Below are 18,507 nucleotides of genomic sequence, written 5' to 3'. Positions count from 1 at the left end.
CCAGTAACATGGCAGGACTGCCAGAGTGAGGTTGTCTTCACCCTTCATCAGAGTTAATCCAAAGTTCTGGGCAGAAGAGTTGAAATACAGTCCTGAGACTTTTTTTCTAGCAGTATCACTAATTTGCAGTACATCTTTGGTCACAATGTGAAACTTTTCTGAACATAAAGTCTTTCAGTTATAATGGTAATAATCCAAAAACACAAGTATCAAGACTTTTGTAACCAAAGACCATTTCATGGTAAATATTTTTAGAAAGCGAACACCTATGTTGTATTAGTCCATTTTCAAACTGCTATAAAGAACTACCTGAGACTGGGTAATTTATAAAGAAAAGAGTTTTAGTCAACTCAGTTAAGCATGACTGGGGAGGCCTCAGGAAACTTACAATCACGGCAGAAAGGGAAAGGGAAGCAAGGCACCTTCCTCACAAGGTGGCAATAAGGGAAAGCGTTGAACGAAGTGGGAAGGGTCCCTTATAAAACCATTGGATCTCGTGAGAACTCACTACCACGAGAACAGCACATGGGAAACTGTCCCTATAATTCAATTACCTCCACCTGCTCTCTCCCTTGACATGTGGGGACTATGGTGACTACAGTTCAAGATAAGATCTGGGTGGGGACACAAAGCCTAACTATATCATATGTCCAATAAGATGACTTTCCAGATATACAGTCACATACATATATATGTATACACACACACATATGTGTATATACATATACACACACACATATGTGTATATATATACACACACATATGTGTATATATATACACACACACATATGTATATATATACACACACATATATGTATATATATTTATATACACACATACATATGTATATACCCCCACACATATTTTAGGCCTACTGACCACATTCAAGTAAATGACAAAATACTGTACTCTTTTAGCCTACAAGACCAACTGATTGTCTTTGTGCCAAATAAATGAGGTTCAACTTTCCTGCTACTAGGAGAAAGGAAGACATAATTTGGGGGAAAGGATATAAAATACCACCTTAAAATTTAATGAGTTTTACTCAAGCTGTGAACTTTAGAAAAAGCATAAAATCAAGACTTTCAGCATAAAAGCACAGAATTTTAAACCTAGTATGTAAATCGAAGTACTTAGGAGTACACTGTTATGGTACCAAAAATAATTTAAGCTGTCCAAAAGCTATGTCAAGGTATGAAATAAATCAGCTGACCTTAATTTCATTGTCCCTGAGTAGTGAGTCACCACCTTCATCTGTGAAAGTAGGAAATCTTCAGTCCTATTGGAGATTGTAAATGTGAGATAAAGCAGCTGTGGCACTGGGGGAACTGGATTTCCATGATTATGACAGACAGCACCGCATACAGTCTCACTGAAGAGACAAACTTCTGGGACTTCTTCATTATTATTATTATTATTATTATTATTATTATTATTATTAGAAGAAGAAGACAGAGTCTTGCTCTGTTGCCCAGGCTAGAGTGTAATGCTGCCATCTCAGCTCACTGCAACCTCCATCTCCCAGGTTCAGGTGATTCTCCTCCCTCAGCCTCCCAAGTAAGTGGGACTAGATGCATGCGAAACCACGGAGAACTAATTTTTGTATTTTTAGTAGACACAGGGTTTTGCCATGTTGGCCAGGCTGGTCTCAAACTCCTGAAGGTGATCCGCCTGCCTCGGCCTCCCGAAGTGCTGGGATTACAGGCGTGAGCAACTGTGCCCGACTGATTTCTTTAATTATTGAGATTTAAAATCAAAATATTATATCTAACTCCTACCTTTAAAGCACTAGAGGAATCCTGGCAAACTGGTCAACTACCTAGGTGACTCCTGGGCTGCTGATCTGGAGGACGCACAGATTGTTTAAAAGAAGATCTCCTCAGAATAGATTTCTTCATTTAAAACCCAACCTTAAGTAAAAGGCCACATAGCCTGATAGAAAAATACAGAATAATAAAGCCGACCTGATAGTTTAAATACAGCCTAAACTTAATTTACATAAATCTTTAGGAGGAAAAAACATAGGTCTAATAATTTGCTGCTTAAGTTGGCTCTGAGGCATTCATTCAAATGGAGTAAATAAAATTTAACCAAAACCTGAATTTGTACTCATACGTCATTTTGAAAACCACAGGATAACACACTTACTAGCATTACATTTTAAATTATCAGCTGATTTTAAAACATCACTCTTAGTATCTGAACATAACATACAATCTGCAGTTCATAAGAGACTGTTCATAAAACTCCAGGTTGGCACGGCCAATGTGTAAATCTCAAATACGCTCACAAGGCATTTCAGCCACATAACTGGAATTGTATTTCTATAAAAACAGTTGGAGTAATCACTTTCTGTCATGATTTAGCACAAATGGGGAGAGTGAAGCTGTTCAAAATCTCCCTCAATGTCTCCCCCTTTCTTTTAAAAGTCCTTTAGGAGGAGTCTGAAGCTCTCACTAAATGAAAAAGACATTCCCAGGAGGAGGAGGTGGTTTCCATCCCTTCACATCTGGATTCAGAGCATGAGGATATTGGATGGAACAATTACACAGTGATGATGCTAAAGGGGAATAATTATTTTACCATTACCTGAGAGCATCACATTTGCTGCTCTAATTAGTTTTTGTTTCCCACATAGGTTTTTACCAGGAATGTGCAGCTCCATTTCTCTTAGGTTTAGCAAGAGCTGTTTCTTAAGGAAAAATAAAAATACATTTTCTGCACTGCTACACAAGTAGCACACCACTGATACTGGCTTCATTATATTACTCGGCACCTCCTTGGTGGAGGAAACAAACAGGATGCATGAGAACTTGTAGGTGCTAATGAACTGGAAATCATTAGTAGTTTCCAAACCCTCCCTTCTGTGGTTCCGTAAAACAAACATTACACTGACAAACATCTAACTCTTTGTGATGGCCTAACCCCAAAACACAAAGCAAAAATGTGACCCTCCCCTGAAGAAATAAAATCTCCCAAACGGTAATACTCTAAAGTGGAAAGAATGACCTATTAAGTTGGGGTAAAGTGCAGCATTGAACATAAGCAACATTGATGACTTATTAATTTTGCTCCTTGAATCATGTTGAAAATATTTTCCATTTAAATGCAAATTAGATATGGAATGCTTATAGTATTGCTTAACATTTATGAGAGCTTGTTTTCATTTTTGTTGGTTTTTACAAAAAATTCAACAATGACATCATATTCCCGTTATAATCTACATATAAGCCTCAACAATGATCGCTACCCTGATTTTTTGCCCAAGAGCTGGGTCATATTGGGCGCTGGTTGTATTACACTCAGCTGTATCAGATCATTTTGCATGCCAAACATAACCTGTCTTTTTATGCTAAGTAAACAAGTGTTTAACTTTTAATAAAAGTAAGGAAGGGGTAAAGAGAAATGAAGTTTGGGGATTTACGTAAAAAAGCTAAGGATATTGCAGTCTTTCACCAGAGGCCAAATATAGTGTTATTATAGCTGTTAGGGGAGAAAAAAAAAACAAACAAACACTGAGAAGTGGAAAACACTCTAAATGATCCCATGAAATCTTAATTACTAGGTTCATATCTAAAAATCCCATCACCTTTTTATCTTGTCTTTCAAGGGTCTTGTTTCCCCAGCTCACTGCATATCATCAACAGATGCCAAAGTTATCTCAACCCAGCAAATTACAATTAAACAGCAAGATTAAACAATTAAAATAATACCTCTGCCCAGATCAAAGATAATATCAGTGTTCTAAAAAGCCAATGTGGGATGAATTCTTCCTCTCGGAAAGCAGCTGATAATATGTGCTGTTAACGGAGCAATCTCAACTGAAAAAAATACTTCAAAAATGTTCCTTAAAGAACCATATGCAAAGTCTTTTCTTTAGACTTTTCTCATTTTAATTTCCTTTCATGACCATCAGAGTATCAGGTGATAAATACCAGTTATCTCCATATTATTTATAACTGCATTTTCTAAACAGACTTTAAATGCCCATGGAGGAGAAAAACAGAACCCCACTGCTTTTGATCTTTATCTTGCTGGAAACTTGTAAACCAAAAAGATTTTTAATTAAACTGTATTCTGCTTTTATGTTAATAAATACATGGAATAACCGAATTAGAATCAAATTAGAAAGTATAAAATGATGTTTCACATACATCAATCCTGATCAGGTGACATACTTATTTCTTATGCTCATTCTCACGTGGCACAGTTTTGATTTTGATAAAACGGTATGTCATATCCTTTAATTCAGTGTTCTTCTCTGCATCAACCCATGAACATTACATGCCACCCCATGTGTTCACTTACTTGAAAACCACAGCTTTGCCATTTACTGCCTATGTGGCAGGGGCAAGCAGGTCACCTCTTTAAGCATCATCTGTAAAATGTGGGCAATATCCACTCCGCAGATTAGAGACAGTGTGAATAAACTATCCTGGCGCGTGGCAGGCACTCAACTAACAACTCACGTTTGCTTATTTTGGGGGGAGGCAGTAATTACTTCTTGGACTAGTCACACTGCCCCTCTAACAGTTTCCTAATCTATAAAATGAGGTCTGATGAGATGGTCTCTAAAGCCCTTTTCAGTTTTAACAATGGTGTCCTTAGAACCACCCTTCAGTTTAATTATACACTGATAGATATTTTGCCAGTTATCCCAACTTGAAAGGACTTAACAAAAAGCTAGTTCACTGAGCTGATGAATTTACAGTCAACATAACTTTTCTCATTTTCAATAAGGTTACCTACCAAATGTAAAAAAAAAAAAAATTTTTAATTTATTGGTAGACTCTTCTCAGTGTCTTATTCTAACACCTAATGTTTTTTAAGCTGTGTTTATCAGTCTTTCTAACTGTAATTTCTCATTTCTGAGACATCATTTATTAGCTTTGTTTAAAAATTCAAAACCATTTACAAACCCTAAATGCATGTATATGGTCATTAAAAAGGTGAATCAAAGGAGGAAACACTCTCCCCCATCTTAATCGAAAACCAACTGTCAGTTTAAAATCAAATTAAAAAAAAAATCAGTGCCTGTTTTCATTATGCTGTGTGGCTAATATTGTATATGATATTCTATAGTAACACAAAGACAATGAAACTTTAATAGCCACGATTATTTAAAATGTCCATTTCCATTTATAGTTTTGATACTGAATGTTTAAAACCCCAAAACTTTGAAGCATATGTTACAGCAATTCTACACCACTACAGAGCCTTAAATGATCTGGGCTGTTTAAACACTGGATAGCTCGTGGGGCCATCAAGCATAATAATTCAACTCAAAAGCTATTTGTTCATCTGCCTTGAGGACTCAAACGTATTACATCTTGCAAACTTATCTAATACATTCTCGTGGGAAAACGCCATTGAAAATGTTCTACTGCTTTAGAAAAATCAACAGCAGAAAAGCCCCTATGCTTTATTTAAGTTCCTTTTAGGAACAGGCCAATATCTAGCCGACTGCAATTTAGTCCAAATGGCAATATACCACACATGACAACCAGTCCCGAAAACAATAAATCCGCATGGCTATCTTCTCAACTGTGTGAATACGGCAATAAAACTTACAACTTAGGCGGATTTCAGGCATTTTCAACTTGTCATATTCCCCCCCACACACCTCTATCCCCAGATACAGTATCTAATGTGAGTTAATTATCAACGATATATAAAAGCATGCTCTAGTGTTCTCAGGGCTACGGAGACACACAATAGCTATTTAGGAAACAAATAATAAAACTATCATTTACAAATCCTCTTTTCTTCCCTTAGTTCAATTAAGCAACAGCTGACAAACGCTGAGAACAATTTGGATTTGATTCCAAAGGCTATCATTTGGAAATAACTAACATTTGGAAGAGACGTGAGGTAGAAGTCACGTTAGGATTTTCATAGGAGACTCCATGGCTAAGGCACAAGAGCTCAGTTCAGAGCAAATCGCTTGAACAGGCCACATTCATCCACCAAATGAAAAGGATAAACTGAACTTTCATAATTCATAATTTAATTGACAAGAAACTTCATCTTTCTGAGGCCATTAACACTTTAAATTCATAGCTCATTCAACAGCTTAGCTATATTATGGTCACTTAAGTGGCAGGTGACCATAAATTCAAAATCATGATTAGGCGAATTCTTCAGTTTAGCCTGGACGCTCTAGCCTCTAGAGGAGAAAACGCATAAAACTTTCATACTAGCTCATGTGCAAACATGTATTACGTGTCTATATAGGTATACATTTTAAGATGGGGGACAGGACAGAGGTCTGTTAAAACAAATATCGTGGAAATGTTACTAATCATGATTCATATCTCGGAGAAAACTACCAAAACAGAATATTGAAAAGATGAACCTGATCGTGTACAAGCAAATTAACTTTCTTAATATTGACTCAAAAGACAATTTGCATAACAGATTGTATCATCCCCCTCCTCCACCCCCCTCCTTTTTTTTGCGGGGGGTGGGGGGGGGGGTCCTTGCAGCTCAAATAATTGGCCACTGCAGAGTTTCTCAAGAATCTCTTAACTCATAACACTTAACACGCTAGAAAAAGAATCTAGCATGGCAGGGGAAAGTTAGTTGCCAGGGAAATGGAACATAAAGCCTGGAATAACCTCAATACTGCAGAGTACCATAAGGTGCCAGAAAGAATAGGGATGTTAAGTCCTACAGTGGGTAGAACAGGAAACATTTTACATGCACTCTTACCATACCAATCCATTTTTTTTCCCACTGGATTAGATTAATTACAGCTTAGATCCGCTATTCAATTTCTCGCCTGATCAGAGAAAATTTAAAATGTCTAAAAAGGACATAGACCTTTTGGTCCCACTCTGGCAATCTTTTCTCTCTTTTTAGGTTTCCTTTTCCCAACATGCCTGAAATACAAATAGATCCTACTGACTCCCCCGAGCTAATAAAAACTTTCCTATCAAGCCAGCTAAAAATTAGACATACTTTCCTTTCTTCAGGAATCCCAGCTCTCTACTTCTTTCCAATAAACGCTCTACCTTAGTTTGACGACATGTAAAACAACCAGAATCACATTAATTATTAAATTACAGACTGCATATAAGACAAACCATGATTACGTAAAAATTACCTCTAATTTCTGCAATAAAGTACACCTGGCTAGTTTCACGCTTTATAATTATCCCCCCGCCCTTCCTTGTCTCCGCTTCCCCTCTCCCACCTCAGGAAAGGATCTTTGCAAATATTAAATCAGATGAGCGAGTAATTTGGTAAGAAGAGCTCCTTCCCCGGGCCACGAGAGCTCCGTCAGCCCCGCATTTCAAATGACACGAGCGTGCACATTCGCACGCGCGCACCCCGCCCGGACCCCGTGCCCGCTCGCCGGTCCCCGCCCGCTCCCCGTCACGCCGCGCCCCGCTCAGTCCTCACCCGGACCCCAGGACCCCGCCCGGTCCCCGCCCGCCCCACCGGACCCCGGGACTACCGCGCCCGGCTCGCCGGTCCCCACTTGGACTCATGGACCCCGCCCGGACCCCGGGACGCCGCGCCCCGCTCACCCTGCTCGCGGGTCCTCGTCCCGGTCCGTGGACCCCGCCCGTCCCCCACTCACCCCGCGGGGACCCGGGACGCCGCGCTCCGCCCGCTGGTCCTCACCCGGACTCGCGGACCCCGACCGGTCCCCGGGACGCCGTGGCCCGCTCGTCCCTCCGGGAAGCCCCGCGCCCCGCACCGCCGGCGCTGCTCGTCCGCACCCGCTCCCTCCTCCCGCGTCCCGCGCCGGCCTCCGAAGGCCGAGGGAGGCGACGGTTCCGAAGCGGCCAAGTCGCGCCCGGGCGCCGCGGGCGACGCCCGTCCCTTTCGCGCCGCCGACTCTGCGGGGAGGACGCCCGCTCGCCTGGCCTCGGGACGCGGCGCCACTCACATTCTGTCAGGAACGAGCAGGCGGCCCTCGACCATCATGTCCGGGAGGAAATCCAGCTTGAAGGCAGAAGTCATGTTCGCGGGCGCTGGGGGCGGCTCTGCGCGCGTCCGAGCGGCCGCGGGCGGCGCGAGACGGGCAGGGACAGGTGCGCGCGGCCTCCCCCGGCGGCCGCCGAGCCGGCACTTGTCACATTCTCTCCTCGCGCTCCGCCAATCCCCTCCGAAATCCAGCGCCGGGGCGGCCGGCTGCCGAGCGCCAGGTGCGGCGGGCGGGGGCGGAGCTCGCGGGGCGCCCGCCGCCGCTTAACCCCTGCGGGCCCGCCGGCCCAGAGCGCGGCCCCGAACCCGGCTCCGCCCCGCGGGGACCCAGGGCGGGCCGCCGCCGCGCTCACCGCCCGGGCACGGCCAGACTTCTCAGGGTCCCCCGGGCCCCCGAAGGCAAACCCGCTCCCCGCCTGGCTCTGCTCCCCAGCCCGGCTCTGCTCCCCCGCCCGGGGGTCCCTGGCAAGAGGCCGCCGTGGCAGCTGGGAGTAGGTTTAGGGCCACCCGGGCGCCAAAGCCCGCTCCACTTCCAGACCCGAGCCGCGCTCCCAGAGCCCAGCCGCGGGAGGCGAGCAGCCCGAGGGTTCGCTTCGATGCTCCTCGGTGTGGTGTGCTTGCCCGGGCAGGAACTAACGGCGATCACCGAAAGGGTATAGGAGGTTTAGGCGAAGTAAAGATCAGATATATGACCCAAGTGACATTTAGGGACTTATCGCAGTGCCCTAAGGAAGACAAACCTGTCTCTGCACGATGGCACTGCCTTTTCTGTCATCTTGCAAACACTAAGAAGTATAAGCGGCTGAAAATAAAGTCATAAATCACGTTTTCTACATAAACGATAATCATGAATCTGCCATTTCCTAGTATTTAACACAATAATCAGAAACCAGCTGAGTGAATTCACGAGTGTTAGGTCTGTAATGTAAGGGCCATGAAGCTTAAATACCCACTTAAGATTTGTGACTGATTTACTAACAAGAATTGAGAAAAATGGCCAAACTCAGAAAAAACAGAGAAGCTGGCGAGTTTAATTTTTAAGTGATTTGCATAAGTTCTGGAAAACTAATTCGTTTCTAAGGTGACATTCTAATTGATCGTTCTCACTGTTGATTATTTGGGTGGCAAACTTTTCACAGTGTAGTCACAAGTATGTAAGACTTCATGGCATATTTCACATTCTGAATCAACATCATAAATTGCGTACCAAAAGTTTATAGTTTATCTCTTAGAGAAACCTTCACTTGATTTTGTAATGACATCTTAAACTTTTAGGGTAATGTCTCTGTCTATACAGCTATACATCCATATACCTATACAAACATACACGCACACACACATTATGGTTTTGTTTGAAATATGTAATTTTCAGTTTTTGTCTTTCTAAAAATCAGAACTGTGCTAGGAAGCTGGGCTTTCTCCTCACAAATTATGCCTGAGGATACCATCACACAAACCAGAGGGTTAAACAACCAAGTTACAAATAGTTAAATGTGTCAGACGTGATATAGAGAAAATATGATTTTAATTATTTCTCACCAGTTTCTTGTGTGACGACAGCTAACTATCTTTAGAGGTTATGAAGGCAAATGGACACTCACATATCAATTTTAAATCCAGGTTTGATGCATTGAGCAATATAAAGTATCAGACCTGGGATATTCAATTAAGTCCACACATGCTCAATGGACTTGGTTGCCTTCTTCAGCTGAACAATATATCTGGCTTTTGACCTTCTATTTCCAAGATCATTAGATGTAGGGCTAAACTAACCTTAATTTTTTAAATACTACCTTACTGGAGGAACCAGGTCTGGGATCCTAAGGAACTGAGGAATGGTTGCAATCGAGTGAATTCTTACACTCCCAAAGGGCCAAACTTGTCCTCAGACTACTAAGCTACATTTATTCCCCAGCTACTGTTCTGCCTTCAAAATTACAGGATTTTGATTGGTCTTTCAATTATCTTAATAATTAGGTGGATAAATGAAGACAAACCTTGGCAGTTCTTGGTTTTCCATATGTTATTTGCACAAATATCTAATGTATATAATGAGCTGACTATATAAAAATTATTTTAAGAAATGAGCAGAATTGGCCTCCAAAACAGAAGCAAAACACAACTGCATTAATCAAAATGAAAAATATTTTCTAAGCCATAGCAAAAAGGTCCATATAGATCTACATTCTATAAGGTAGAACATGTTTCATTAACATGTATGCTTCTGAAATACTTATTTTCTCTTTAATTGCATGTGAATTAGTTGGAAGAAGCTGTAAGGAAGCCCTCTTACTGACTTAAGCCTTCTCAGCAGTTTGTTAAATTCTAGCCTCAAATCCCTTGAGGCAATAGTGGCTTCAAAGCAGCTTTTAATCATACTATGAGGAGGGTGAAGTAGTATGTAAGTAGGTCACAAAGAGAGAATTCCAAGTGCATAGGTTACTGCCTTATTTAACTACCGTGTAACATAGTTTTCAAAGCACATTTGCTTTTGCAGTTTAAAGATATAAACAAAACCAGGGTCAAATATAAAAGAAAACTCACTCTACATGGGTGATGTGAACCGAGGAGAGCTTATGGGGTGCATGTGAGTTTAAATACTTTGACTGCCAAATACATAAATAATGTAGTGATTGCATAGGCACTTGATGTAGGTACCAGAGGGAAACAAAATACTCACACACATCACCCCCCACCATAGGTTATTCACAACAATCTTCCATTTGTAGCTTTCATTTCTAATATCGAGTTGGTTTCCATGATCACAGCACATACACAAAAGCCATTTGTAAAAATACAAATTTCAAAAGCTCTTGAGAAAACAAAACAAGAACACCCAACCAAATACCACCCGATGAAAAGCTTCAATTTCTCATTTCACTGCTTTGGAAGGAAGAAAAAAAATCTAAAAACAACTCAACAGGGCCCCTTTTTTAATTTTCATGCAGTAACGAGCCATCAGGTATCATGTTTTGGCAGTTGGAGTTATTTGGCAGACAGCTCTATGGGGCCGCTGTTGAACGCTCGGGTTCAATGAAGCTATTTTATAGCCAAGGATCTTATCGATAGCAGTGGAGGGGACGACGCCATCGGCTGGCCCCACCCGTGGATATGAACCGGTTGGTGACACCACCCTGTGTTGCCATCACTGGGGACCAGGCTGTCCTGAACAATGAAGTTTCCTCATAGTTTTAGCTGCATTGTAGAAAAACCTTAAGCTCTTCTTAGCCCCATCCCCCTACCTTCCCTAATTGTCTCCTTTTTTTAATCAACTTGCTATTCATTTCCCAAACAAAAGGCAATTCAAGAATTGGAAGCACTTCAAGGGAAAGTTTCTGAATGACCTCATTTTATATGAGGCCTTCCCAGGCAAGGGAAAGCACTGTGCAATTTCAGCTCCACTTCCCTCTTCGAACCTCATCTCATACAGAGTTTTGTCCACAGGTCATTTTCTGAGCACTGAATTATCACTGGCATTAAAAAAAACACACTCAATGGAAACAGTGCTAATAAATGCATTTGTACACAGAGTACAAACTGCTTGAATTGGAATACAAACCCTTTTCCTGCCACCTCACTCAATCAATGAACCAGAATACAGTCCACTGACTTGAGCTCTTTCAACATTTTTGCACAAAGTTGCTACTACAATTTAGGGACTGGTGCTCGACATATCGTGACCCATGTTTATAACCCAACAGTTAATTTTCTGCTCCTGCAGAAAACCCTGTATATCTTGTGACATTTCCATTTTTTATTATTCCTATACATAACTTCCCATGGTAGCATCACTTAAAAGGCAGTAGCTATCAGCCCTTCAACTACAGAACAAAGATGTACCAGGATTGTTCAGTCAACTCAAAAAGCCACCTTTACTGAAGGATTTCTTTTTCCTTCTCATTTCTGGCTCGTCATGACAAACCAGGATGCAAAACATCTTTCCCCTATCACATTTGCAAATTCAAATTTTATTAGCATAGCTGTTTTAGTTAACAGCAACAGCAAAGAAACAAAAGACAAGTCCAGTGTGCTCACAGCCATTTGGAGCAAGCAATACAGGCCCTGTGAGGGGATTTCCCATCATTGCCAGACAATACATTTGAAATCCACATGAATTTTAAGTACCTGAGAGAATATCTGACTTTGTGACCATGTGTTTGTTCTTGGCTTACTGCAGTTTCATTAGCAACTTGCAAAAATAAACATTTTTTAATGTGTTAACAAAAAACCCCAAACATATCCTTAAGTGATACATTGTAAGCCTATCTCTTCTTGGTTCCGTAATGACATCAGTTAAACAATAAATATTTATATCGCCAATTCTAAGTTTAAAATGATCACTTATTTTCCCTCCATCTTGATAACTTCTGGAATGGTGACATTATCACATTTCTAAGGCGATTTAAGTAAAAGTAAATGCCAATAAAGATGAAATCGTTTTTAAGCTCATTTTACATTTTTTCAGGGAATAGTAAGCAGTCGCCATTGCTTGAGAATAGCTTCTACTGGTTTCTATTTATTTTTATTTTTTGCAATCTTGTGTTTTTCGGAAGCTGTTTTTCATAGAGCCAAAATACATCATGATGAATTTATGTCCCTTGTGAAGAGGCCTTCAAGCTGAAGACAGTTCCTTGGATACATACCTTCTCACTCGCAAAGGAGGGACCCCACTAGCGTGGTCTGCAGCTTCCAATCCAAGGGAATGAAATGTTAGCACTGTGGATCTCTCACACCCAGAGCCCAACCATCTCATCACTTCCCTCTCTAACTTGCCCTTTCCTTTTTCTCCTTTCTCCATTGTACCAAGATTGCAGGCCTTTTTATTTCTTTCTTTCTCAGCTTTCTCTTTCTCCCTTTTCTCCTCCTCTCTCTCAAATGGGAGCCAGACAATGGCAGAAACTTCCTCTCCAGCTGCGTGTCTGAGGAGGTAGGTGGCTACCAAAGTGAAGAGAGGAGCCATGGATTGCTCATCTGCCAGAGAAATCACATTTGACTTGCCTTGACCAAGGCTGATTTCTGAACTAGGAACAGCTGTCTTCGCAGTGAGCCCTGGGATTCCTTTCCAGACATTACCAGGAAGAGGAGGGGGAGGATGGAAGACTGTCCACTATGAAGGGAGTCAATAGGATTTGAAAATTGGGAAGGAGACGTCTGGGGAAGGGGTGGGGAGAAGAAAAAGGCTTCCCTGTTTAGCACTGTGATTTGCACACGGCAGGCACTCAGAAAAAAAAATCCTTTGAAGAAATGTCCCAGTGCCCTCTTGAAGATGCCGAGATTTGTTAAACTATACCAAGTGCCCTTATCTGGTGCCAGCCTGGCGGCAGGAACAAAATTTACACTTATCAGAATGAGGTTTTCATTCCTTCCCAGTCCGCCCCTCACTGCCCCCACTCCGACGACATGTTTTCCCCAATTGGTCAGAAGTTCTTATCTTACTGTCACATGGTGTTAAATTTTAGAAAAAGGAGAAATTACCGCTTGACAGACTACAACAGCTGAACAGCAACAGCTGGGAGGACACAGTTGCGGGCGTAACATTCGGTCCTAGAGAGGGCAGCAACAGGTGGGGTGAAAGGAAGAGAAATGGACGTGGTAAGCTTGAGGGTGGGGTTGTCTGAGACGGATCTTGGCAGGAATCAAATTCTCTAGTTCAGAGGGAATCTCTCCGGGCATGACAGCCCCATGTGCCTGAATGTCTGTCCTTTTTCTGAACAAATACATCTTGAAAAAAGAGTGAGGATTAAGAGAGCCAAAGCTTTGGTTTCTGTTAAAATAAAGCACATGAATCTACTTGACTCACTATGGTAACTGATCCCTCCCAAAGAGCTCATGGTCACTAGGATCAGAAGATATCTGATCCAGTACATGCAGATCAGAATCTTTAGGGCAAGCGCTACTTTCAGACTGAGTGAAGACATTTTGAGGCTTAAGAACCAGACCTATTGGATTCAGCATTTCATTCTGTCAAAGAGTTGATTGACACCAGGAATGAGTCATTTAATTTTCTGATTCATCAGCTAGACCTTTCTTCTTAAGTGTGGCCATTCCGTACTTCCTAATAGAGATGAATGGCTGAAAAATCAAAGCCTATCATGATCCTCAGATAAGTACAATGTGTTAACCTAATTATCACTACAGCAATTATATAACCAAGCTATTAAAGTGACATGTAGGTTGAAAATACATTAAGGTTTTGAGCACAGGAAATTTATTTTTTCCCTATAATATGGTTCAAATCTCCAGCCATTTTTAGCCAAGGATGGAGGTTTTTGAAAATCTCAAGTGACTTTTTATTTAACTTTGCTTTTGATGCTATTTCCCATGAAGTCCATTAGGGGAAATTTTTTTTTTTCTTTCTCGTAAAAGAACTACCCAAAACCTTCAGGAAAAAGTGGTATAGCTATCTAGTCAAGCTGAGTGGAGTGTGTTCTATCTTGTCCTACAGCTATCGCTGAGTACGAAGTGTCACGTGACCTAATCACTTCACTTCTCAATTTCCTCTTTACATGAATAGCTGCGTATTTGCCCTGTTTCATAGGAATAGGGCAGGTAAAAGAAGAGGAGAGATGTAAATGACATTAGGGTCTGAGGAAGAAAGGGGATGAAGCTAAGGATTGTATTTTGCGTTTTTTTTTTTTTAAATAATAAAGATGAATTCAGGGTGTCCTAATGACACCTTCCCTCTCCCCCTCACCAACCTCCATCTGCCCATCCTTCAGGGCCTAGCTCAACTCCCCTGTCTCTGCATCTCGCCACTTGACGCCTCCTCATCCACTGTCTGCTCTTTGTTCCATGAGTGTTGTGAGTTGCTTGAGGCCCCAGACTAGGTCTTTCATTGAGCACTGCATATATGTTTGTTACTTGCTTGGTTTTCATTGCCATATGACCTATTTTGGCCCCCTAGATGCATAAAAATTCACATTTTAATTTCATAATGCTTTAAAATTGTCTATTGTTTCTTCCAACATCTGTTCCCATTATACAGATTCAAGCCCAAGAGAAGTGAGGCATGGGATGCTTTAATTCAAAGACCTCCTCACCTGTAAGGTGAACAAATGAGGGTACAGAAGAGAGAGTTGTTAGAATCTACATTGCTACTTTCAAAAATGTTTCCTTCCTTCCTTCCTAGATGCTTTCTGCGTTAGTGCTGTGCTCCATTTCTTCAGTCCTATGCCCTTCCCAAAATTGGCACTGCAAGGTAAGTTTAAAAGAGCTGTAATTTAGGAAGGGCTGAGCAGCTGAAACTATAAACAGTGACCAGGGATTTGACCTCAGATCCTACGTGACGGTTCCTTGCTGAATTGTACAACTTCCTCGCCAGTTAAAGCCAGGAGACACAAATCAACGTCTACAGTGGAACCACAGCACCAGAGAAAGAAATGTCTTTAAAATGTCAACTATTAAACAGTTATACTGTCAAGGTGGCTCATGGGAGGTGTTTGGCTGAACACAGGGTCATAGTTCCTCCCACTGTGTCTGTGGGCCTGTGACTTTACCTGTCTCAGGCTGTTTTTCATCTTTAAAATGGGAATAACAACTACCATCAACTCTTGGATATCAGGATTAAATTATACAAGATAAAAGTAACCAGTTAGTGTAGTGCCAGGTATACAGTAGATTGTTAATAAATTTCATTTTTATTCCTTATTTCAACACCCCCACCCCTATCTTTGTTAAAACCTACAACGGGCAGTTGGAAAGGAAGAGAGAAGGCCAGTCCTGATTCGATTGTTCTTTTAGCACTGAGGTTTTCACTGATACTTCTAAGGCCTGTAGCCAGATCCAGAGGGAAGAGGGAGGTTATCGTTTCTGGAGAGCAGGCACCGAACATCCTGAGGCTTGGAATGAGGTCTCCATTCCTTTTTATCAAATCGTTTTTCAAAAACAAGGTCAACATGAGTTTTCATTTACAGACATGATACCTTAAAGGCATCTCCGAATGAGCAGGTCAGCCTTCTCATCGAGCCTAGAGGAGAGCTGGACTCTCAGCCCAGGATGTTCACAAAGCAAGGCATGAGCAACATCGCAGGGCCTGCTGTCCTGGTGGGACTGAGATGGAGAGCCTTACAGGAAGGATGAAAAGCAACTCATCAATTTCTGCATAAAGGCACAACTGTGCCCAGGCTAGTCAGTTCACAGACCTGCTAGAAGCCCGTGATGCTGCCTGTAAGCTTCAACACAGTTTTCTACTGATTGCAGCTGCAGGCCTTCTGAAGAAGGGGATGAAAACAGCCACGCATATCGGAGGTATATCAGCATCATAACTTGAAACCTCAAGCTCTTCCTTTCCATGACAACAAAGTTTGTGGAACTAAATAGTCTTGCAGGGAAATTCTAGTTTTTATTTTTCTCTGAGGGCATGCTGCCAATCCTGCTCCCTAAACTCAAGTGATTCATCACGATCCTAAACAGCCAATCATGGGCAGGTCAACCTGGAATGGGCTAAAGTAGCATTCCTCATAATACATGCCCTCATAATACATGTCACTCAGGGCTGGTGTCACCCTCTCTCCACAGGTGCCATTTCCTGTTAACTTTGATGGTCTTGACATACAAGAAAATGTGCCGGATCAGTCACACACTCAGAAGAAAGCTGTGGGGGGAGATAAACACACCTGTACATGATAATTGCTGACAACATTCCATGAAGCAGAATGGTGTGTTTGGGAACAAAGTGTACTTCATCGAAAATCAGGGTTAACCAGCAACATCTCTGAGTTGAACGGAGGTTCCGACGCACGTGCGCGCGCGCGCACACACACACACACACACACACACACACACACACACACACACACACAACTTCCATCTTAGTCCGATCTCTATGAATTGGTGCCATTTAATCAGAAAGGTGCTTGAGCTCTAGGACACTTCATTTCAATTCTGAATGGGCTACGACATTAAAACCTCACACATCCTGTCCCTCCTTGGACACTCTCTTTCCAATGTCAGCCAAGTCAATTGCCACGAATTTTAATCCTCTCCACACCACTGCCTTGTCTTTCCTACCCAACAAAAGTCACTGTTAGTTCAGAAAAAGAATCCCATATCCAGAAACAATTAGAGAAGCAATCAATAGTTTTATGAATCAGGAATGCTCCCCACCCCAAATTCCCCAGGAATTATCAAAATATGCAAAGAAATTCAGTGAAGGCTAATAAAGGTGACCCAAGAAGGCATTATTGCCACTGAATGGACTTGTGCTCATTACTGTTCCAGAAAGTACAGATCAATGCCACAAAGAAGATGATGCCACAAAACAAACTGCATTCTGTTAACGACTGTTACAGAAATCTCCATACAAAGAAATCTAAGTGGGATATTTCTAATATCCTCAGTATACCATGATGACAAAACCAAGGTATACTTTTTGTCTATGAATTCTGACACCTTAAATACAGAATGATCATCCCCACGTAACACTCTTCCTTGTGCATTTTACTTTCTTTCCATCAACCTGTGTGTTTCCATGGCTGTGCTCAATGAACTTTTTATCAACCACGTTTTCACCTAATTAACCCCCCTGATTACAATAATTAGTATTGATTCACTCTTTGAATGACTCCTCGGTCTTCTAGCACAATCTGCACTTGCTACAAAGTTCTAGATATGAATACTAATCAAATGCTCACTTTCGTTTTTCAGCCCCGAAAGGAGATTTTTGCAACTGTATACCCTCCTATTTTAAAAAAAGCAAAACTGTCTGGTTTCATTTTAACAAATCAAGGAATATTCATACACAGGGGTTAGAGATCTCAGTCTGTGGTCTGCTGAACACATCTATGTGAATATTCCCAAAGCTCATGGCAGAGGGGCTTAGGGTGCAATATTTACTTTCTGTGGAAAGAAGTCATTTTCCCAGTTCGAATCTTTTGCTATTCATTTTTCTGCATGTCTGGGCTTAGAATTAAATTTTCCTCCGACGTTTGTTAAAGTCACTACCTTGAGGAATCATTACATGTAGAGGCTTATGGAAGGATACAGATTATGTATCCCGTTCCTGTTGTGGAAATAGATGTAGACAAGTTTGCCAGCTTCGGGCAACCTCACACCATCCCTATCAGGTGAAAGGAAAAGACATATGTATGTTGGATGCTGGAATGGGGGCAGCCTCCACATTCCGGGAGCTGGTAATAATCCAACCACCGGAAAAGCAAACAAAGTGAAAAGAGAGTTACCTCGTTTCTGTATCTAACTGTGACTACCCAGGAATCAGAGTGAATAGACCACAGATAAATAACTGGTAATTTAGTCAAAAATTCAACGTGGGGGTTTCCAAGTCGTTTCTTTAAGTGGGCCACGGACAAGCAGCTAGGGAGCACAGAAGGCTACTTTCCTCCCAACCCACACAAAATTGACTTGCAACCTTTGTTTTGGATTAAACGTTTCCCATGGAAGCAGAATCTGAGTGTGCTGGAAACAGTGTGCCGGCCTCAGATATAAAGCTGCACCAATTACCTTTTATGAGCTCGTCTTGAAAGCAGTTATTGGTATACCTGATGGAATGAGCAGTTCCGATCCCATTGCAAGTAAGACAACATCACAGGCATGCATTTAAAATTCACTCTATTC

At 41.8% G+C, this 18,507-nt stretch overlaps 1 protein-coding gene across 19 annotated transcripts in view; it reads right to left on the bottom strand.

Annotated features, from left to right (window-relative positions):
• Positions 1-18,507, bottom strand: part of CELF2 (CUGBP Elav-like family member 2) — a 541,707-nt gene that overhangs the window by 309,836 nt on the left and 213,364 nt on the right. For 2 of the 19 annotated variants that reach the window (XM_054521682.2, XM_024253109.3), the window contains exon 1: positions 7,898-8,243. In XM_054521682.2, the coding sequence (XP_054377657.1) occupies positions 7,898-7,971 (74 nt within the window). In that variant the 5' untranslated portion in view covers positions 7,972-8,243. 19 annotated transcript variants of the gene reach the window in all.

This window comes from Pongo abelii, chromosome 8, assembly GCF_028885655.2.
Source record: "Pongo abelii isolate AG06213 chromosome 8, NHGRI_mPonAbe1-v2.0_pri, whole genome shotgun sequence".
Classification (NCBI taxonomy): Eukaryota; Metazoa; Chordata; class Mammalia; order Primates; family Hominidae; genus Pongo; species Pongo abelii.
Note: the sequence above shows the minus strand (reverse complement) of the source record. Positions and strands in the feature narration are given on the sequence as shown.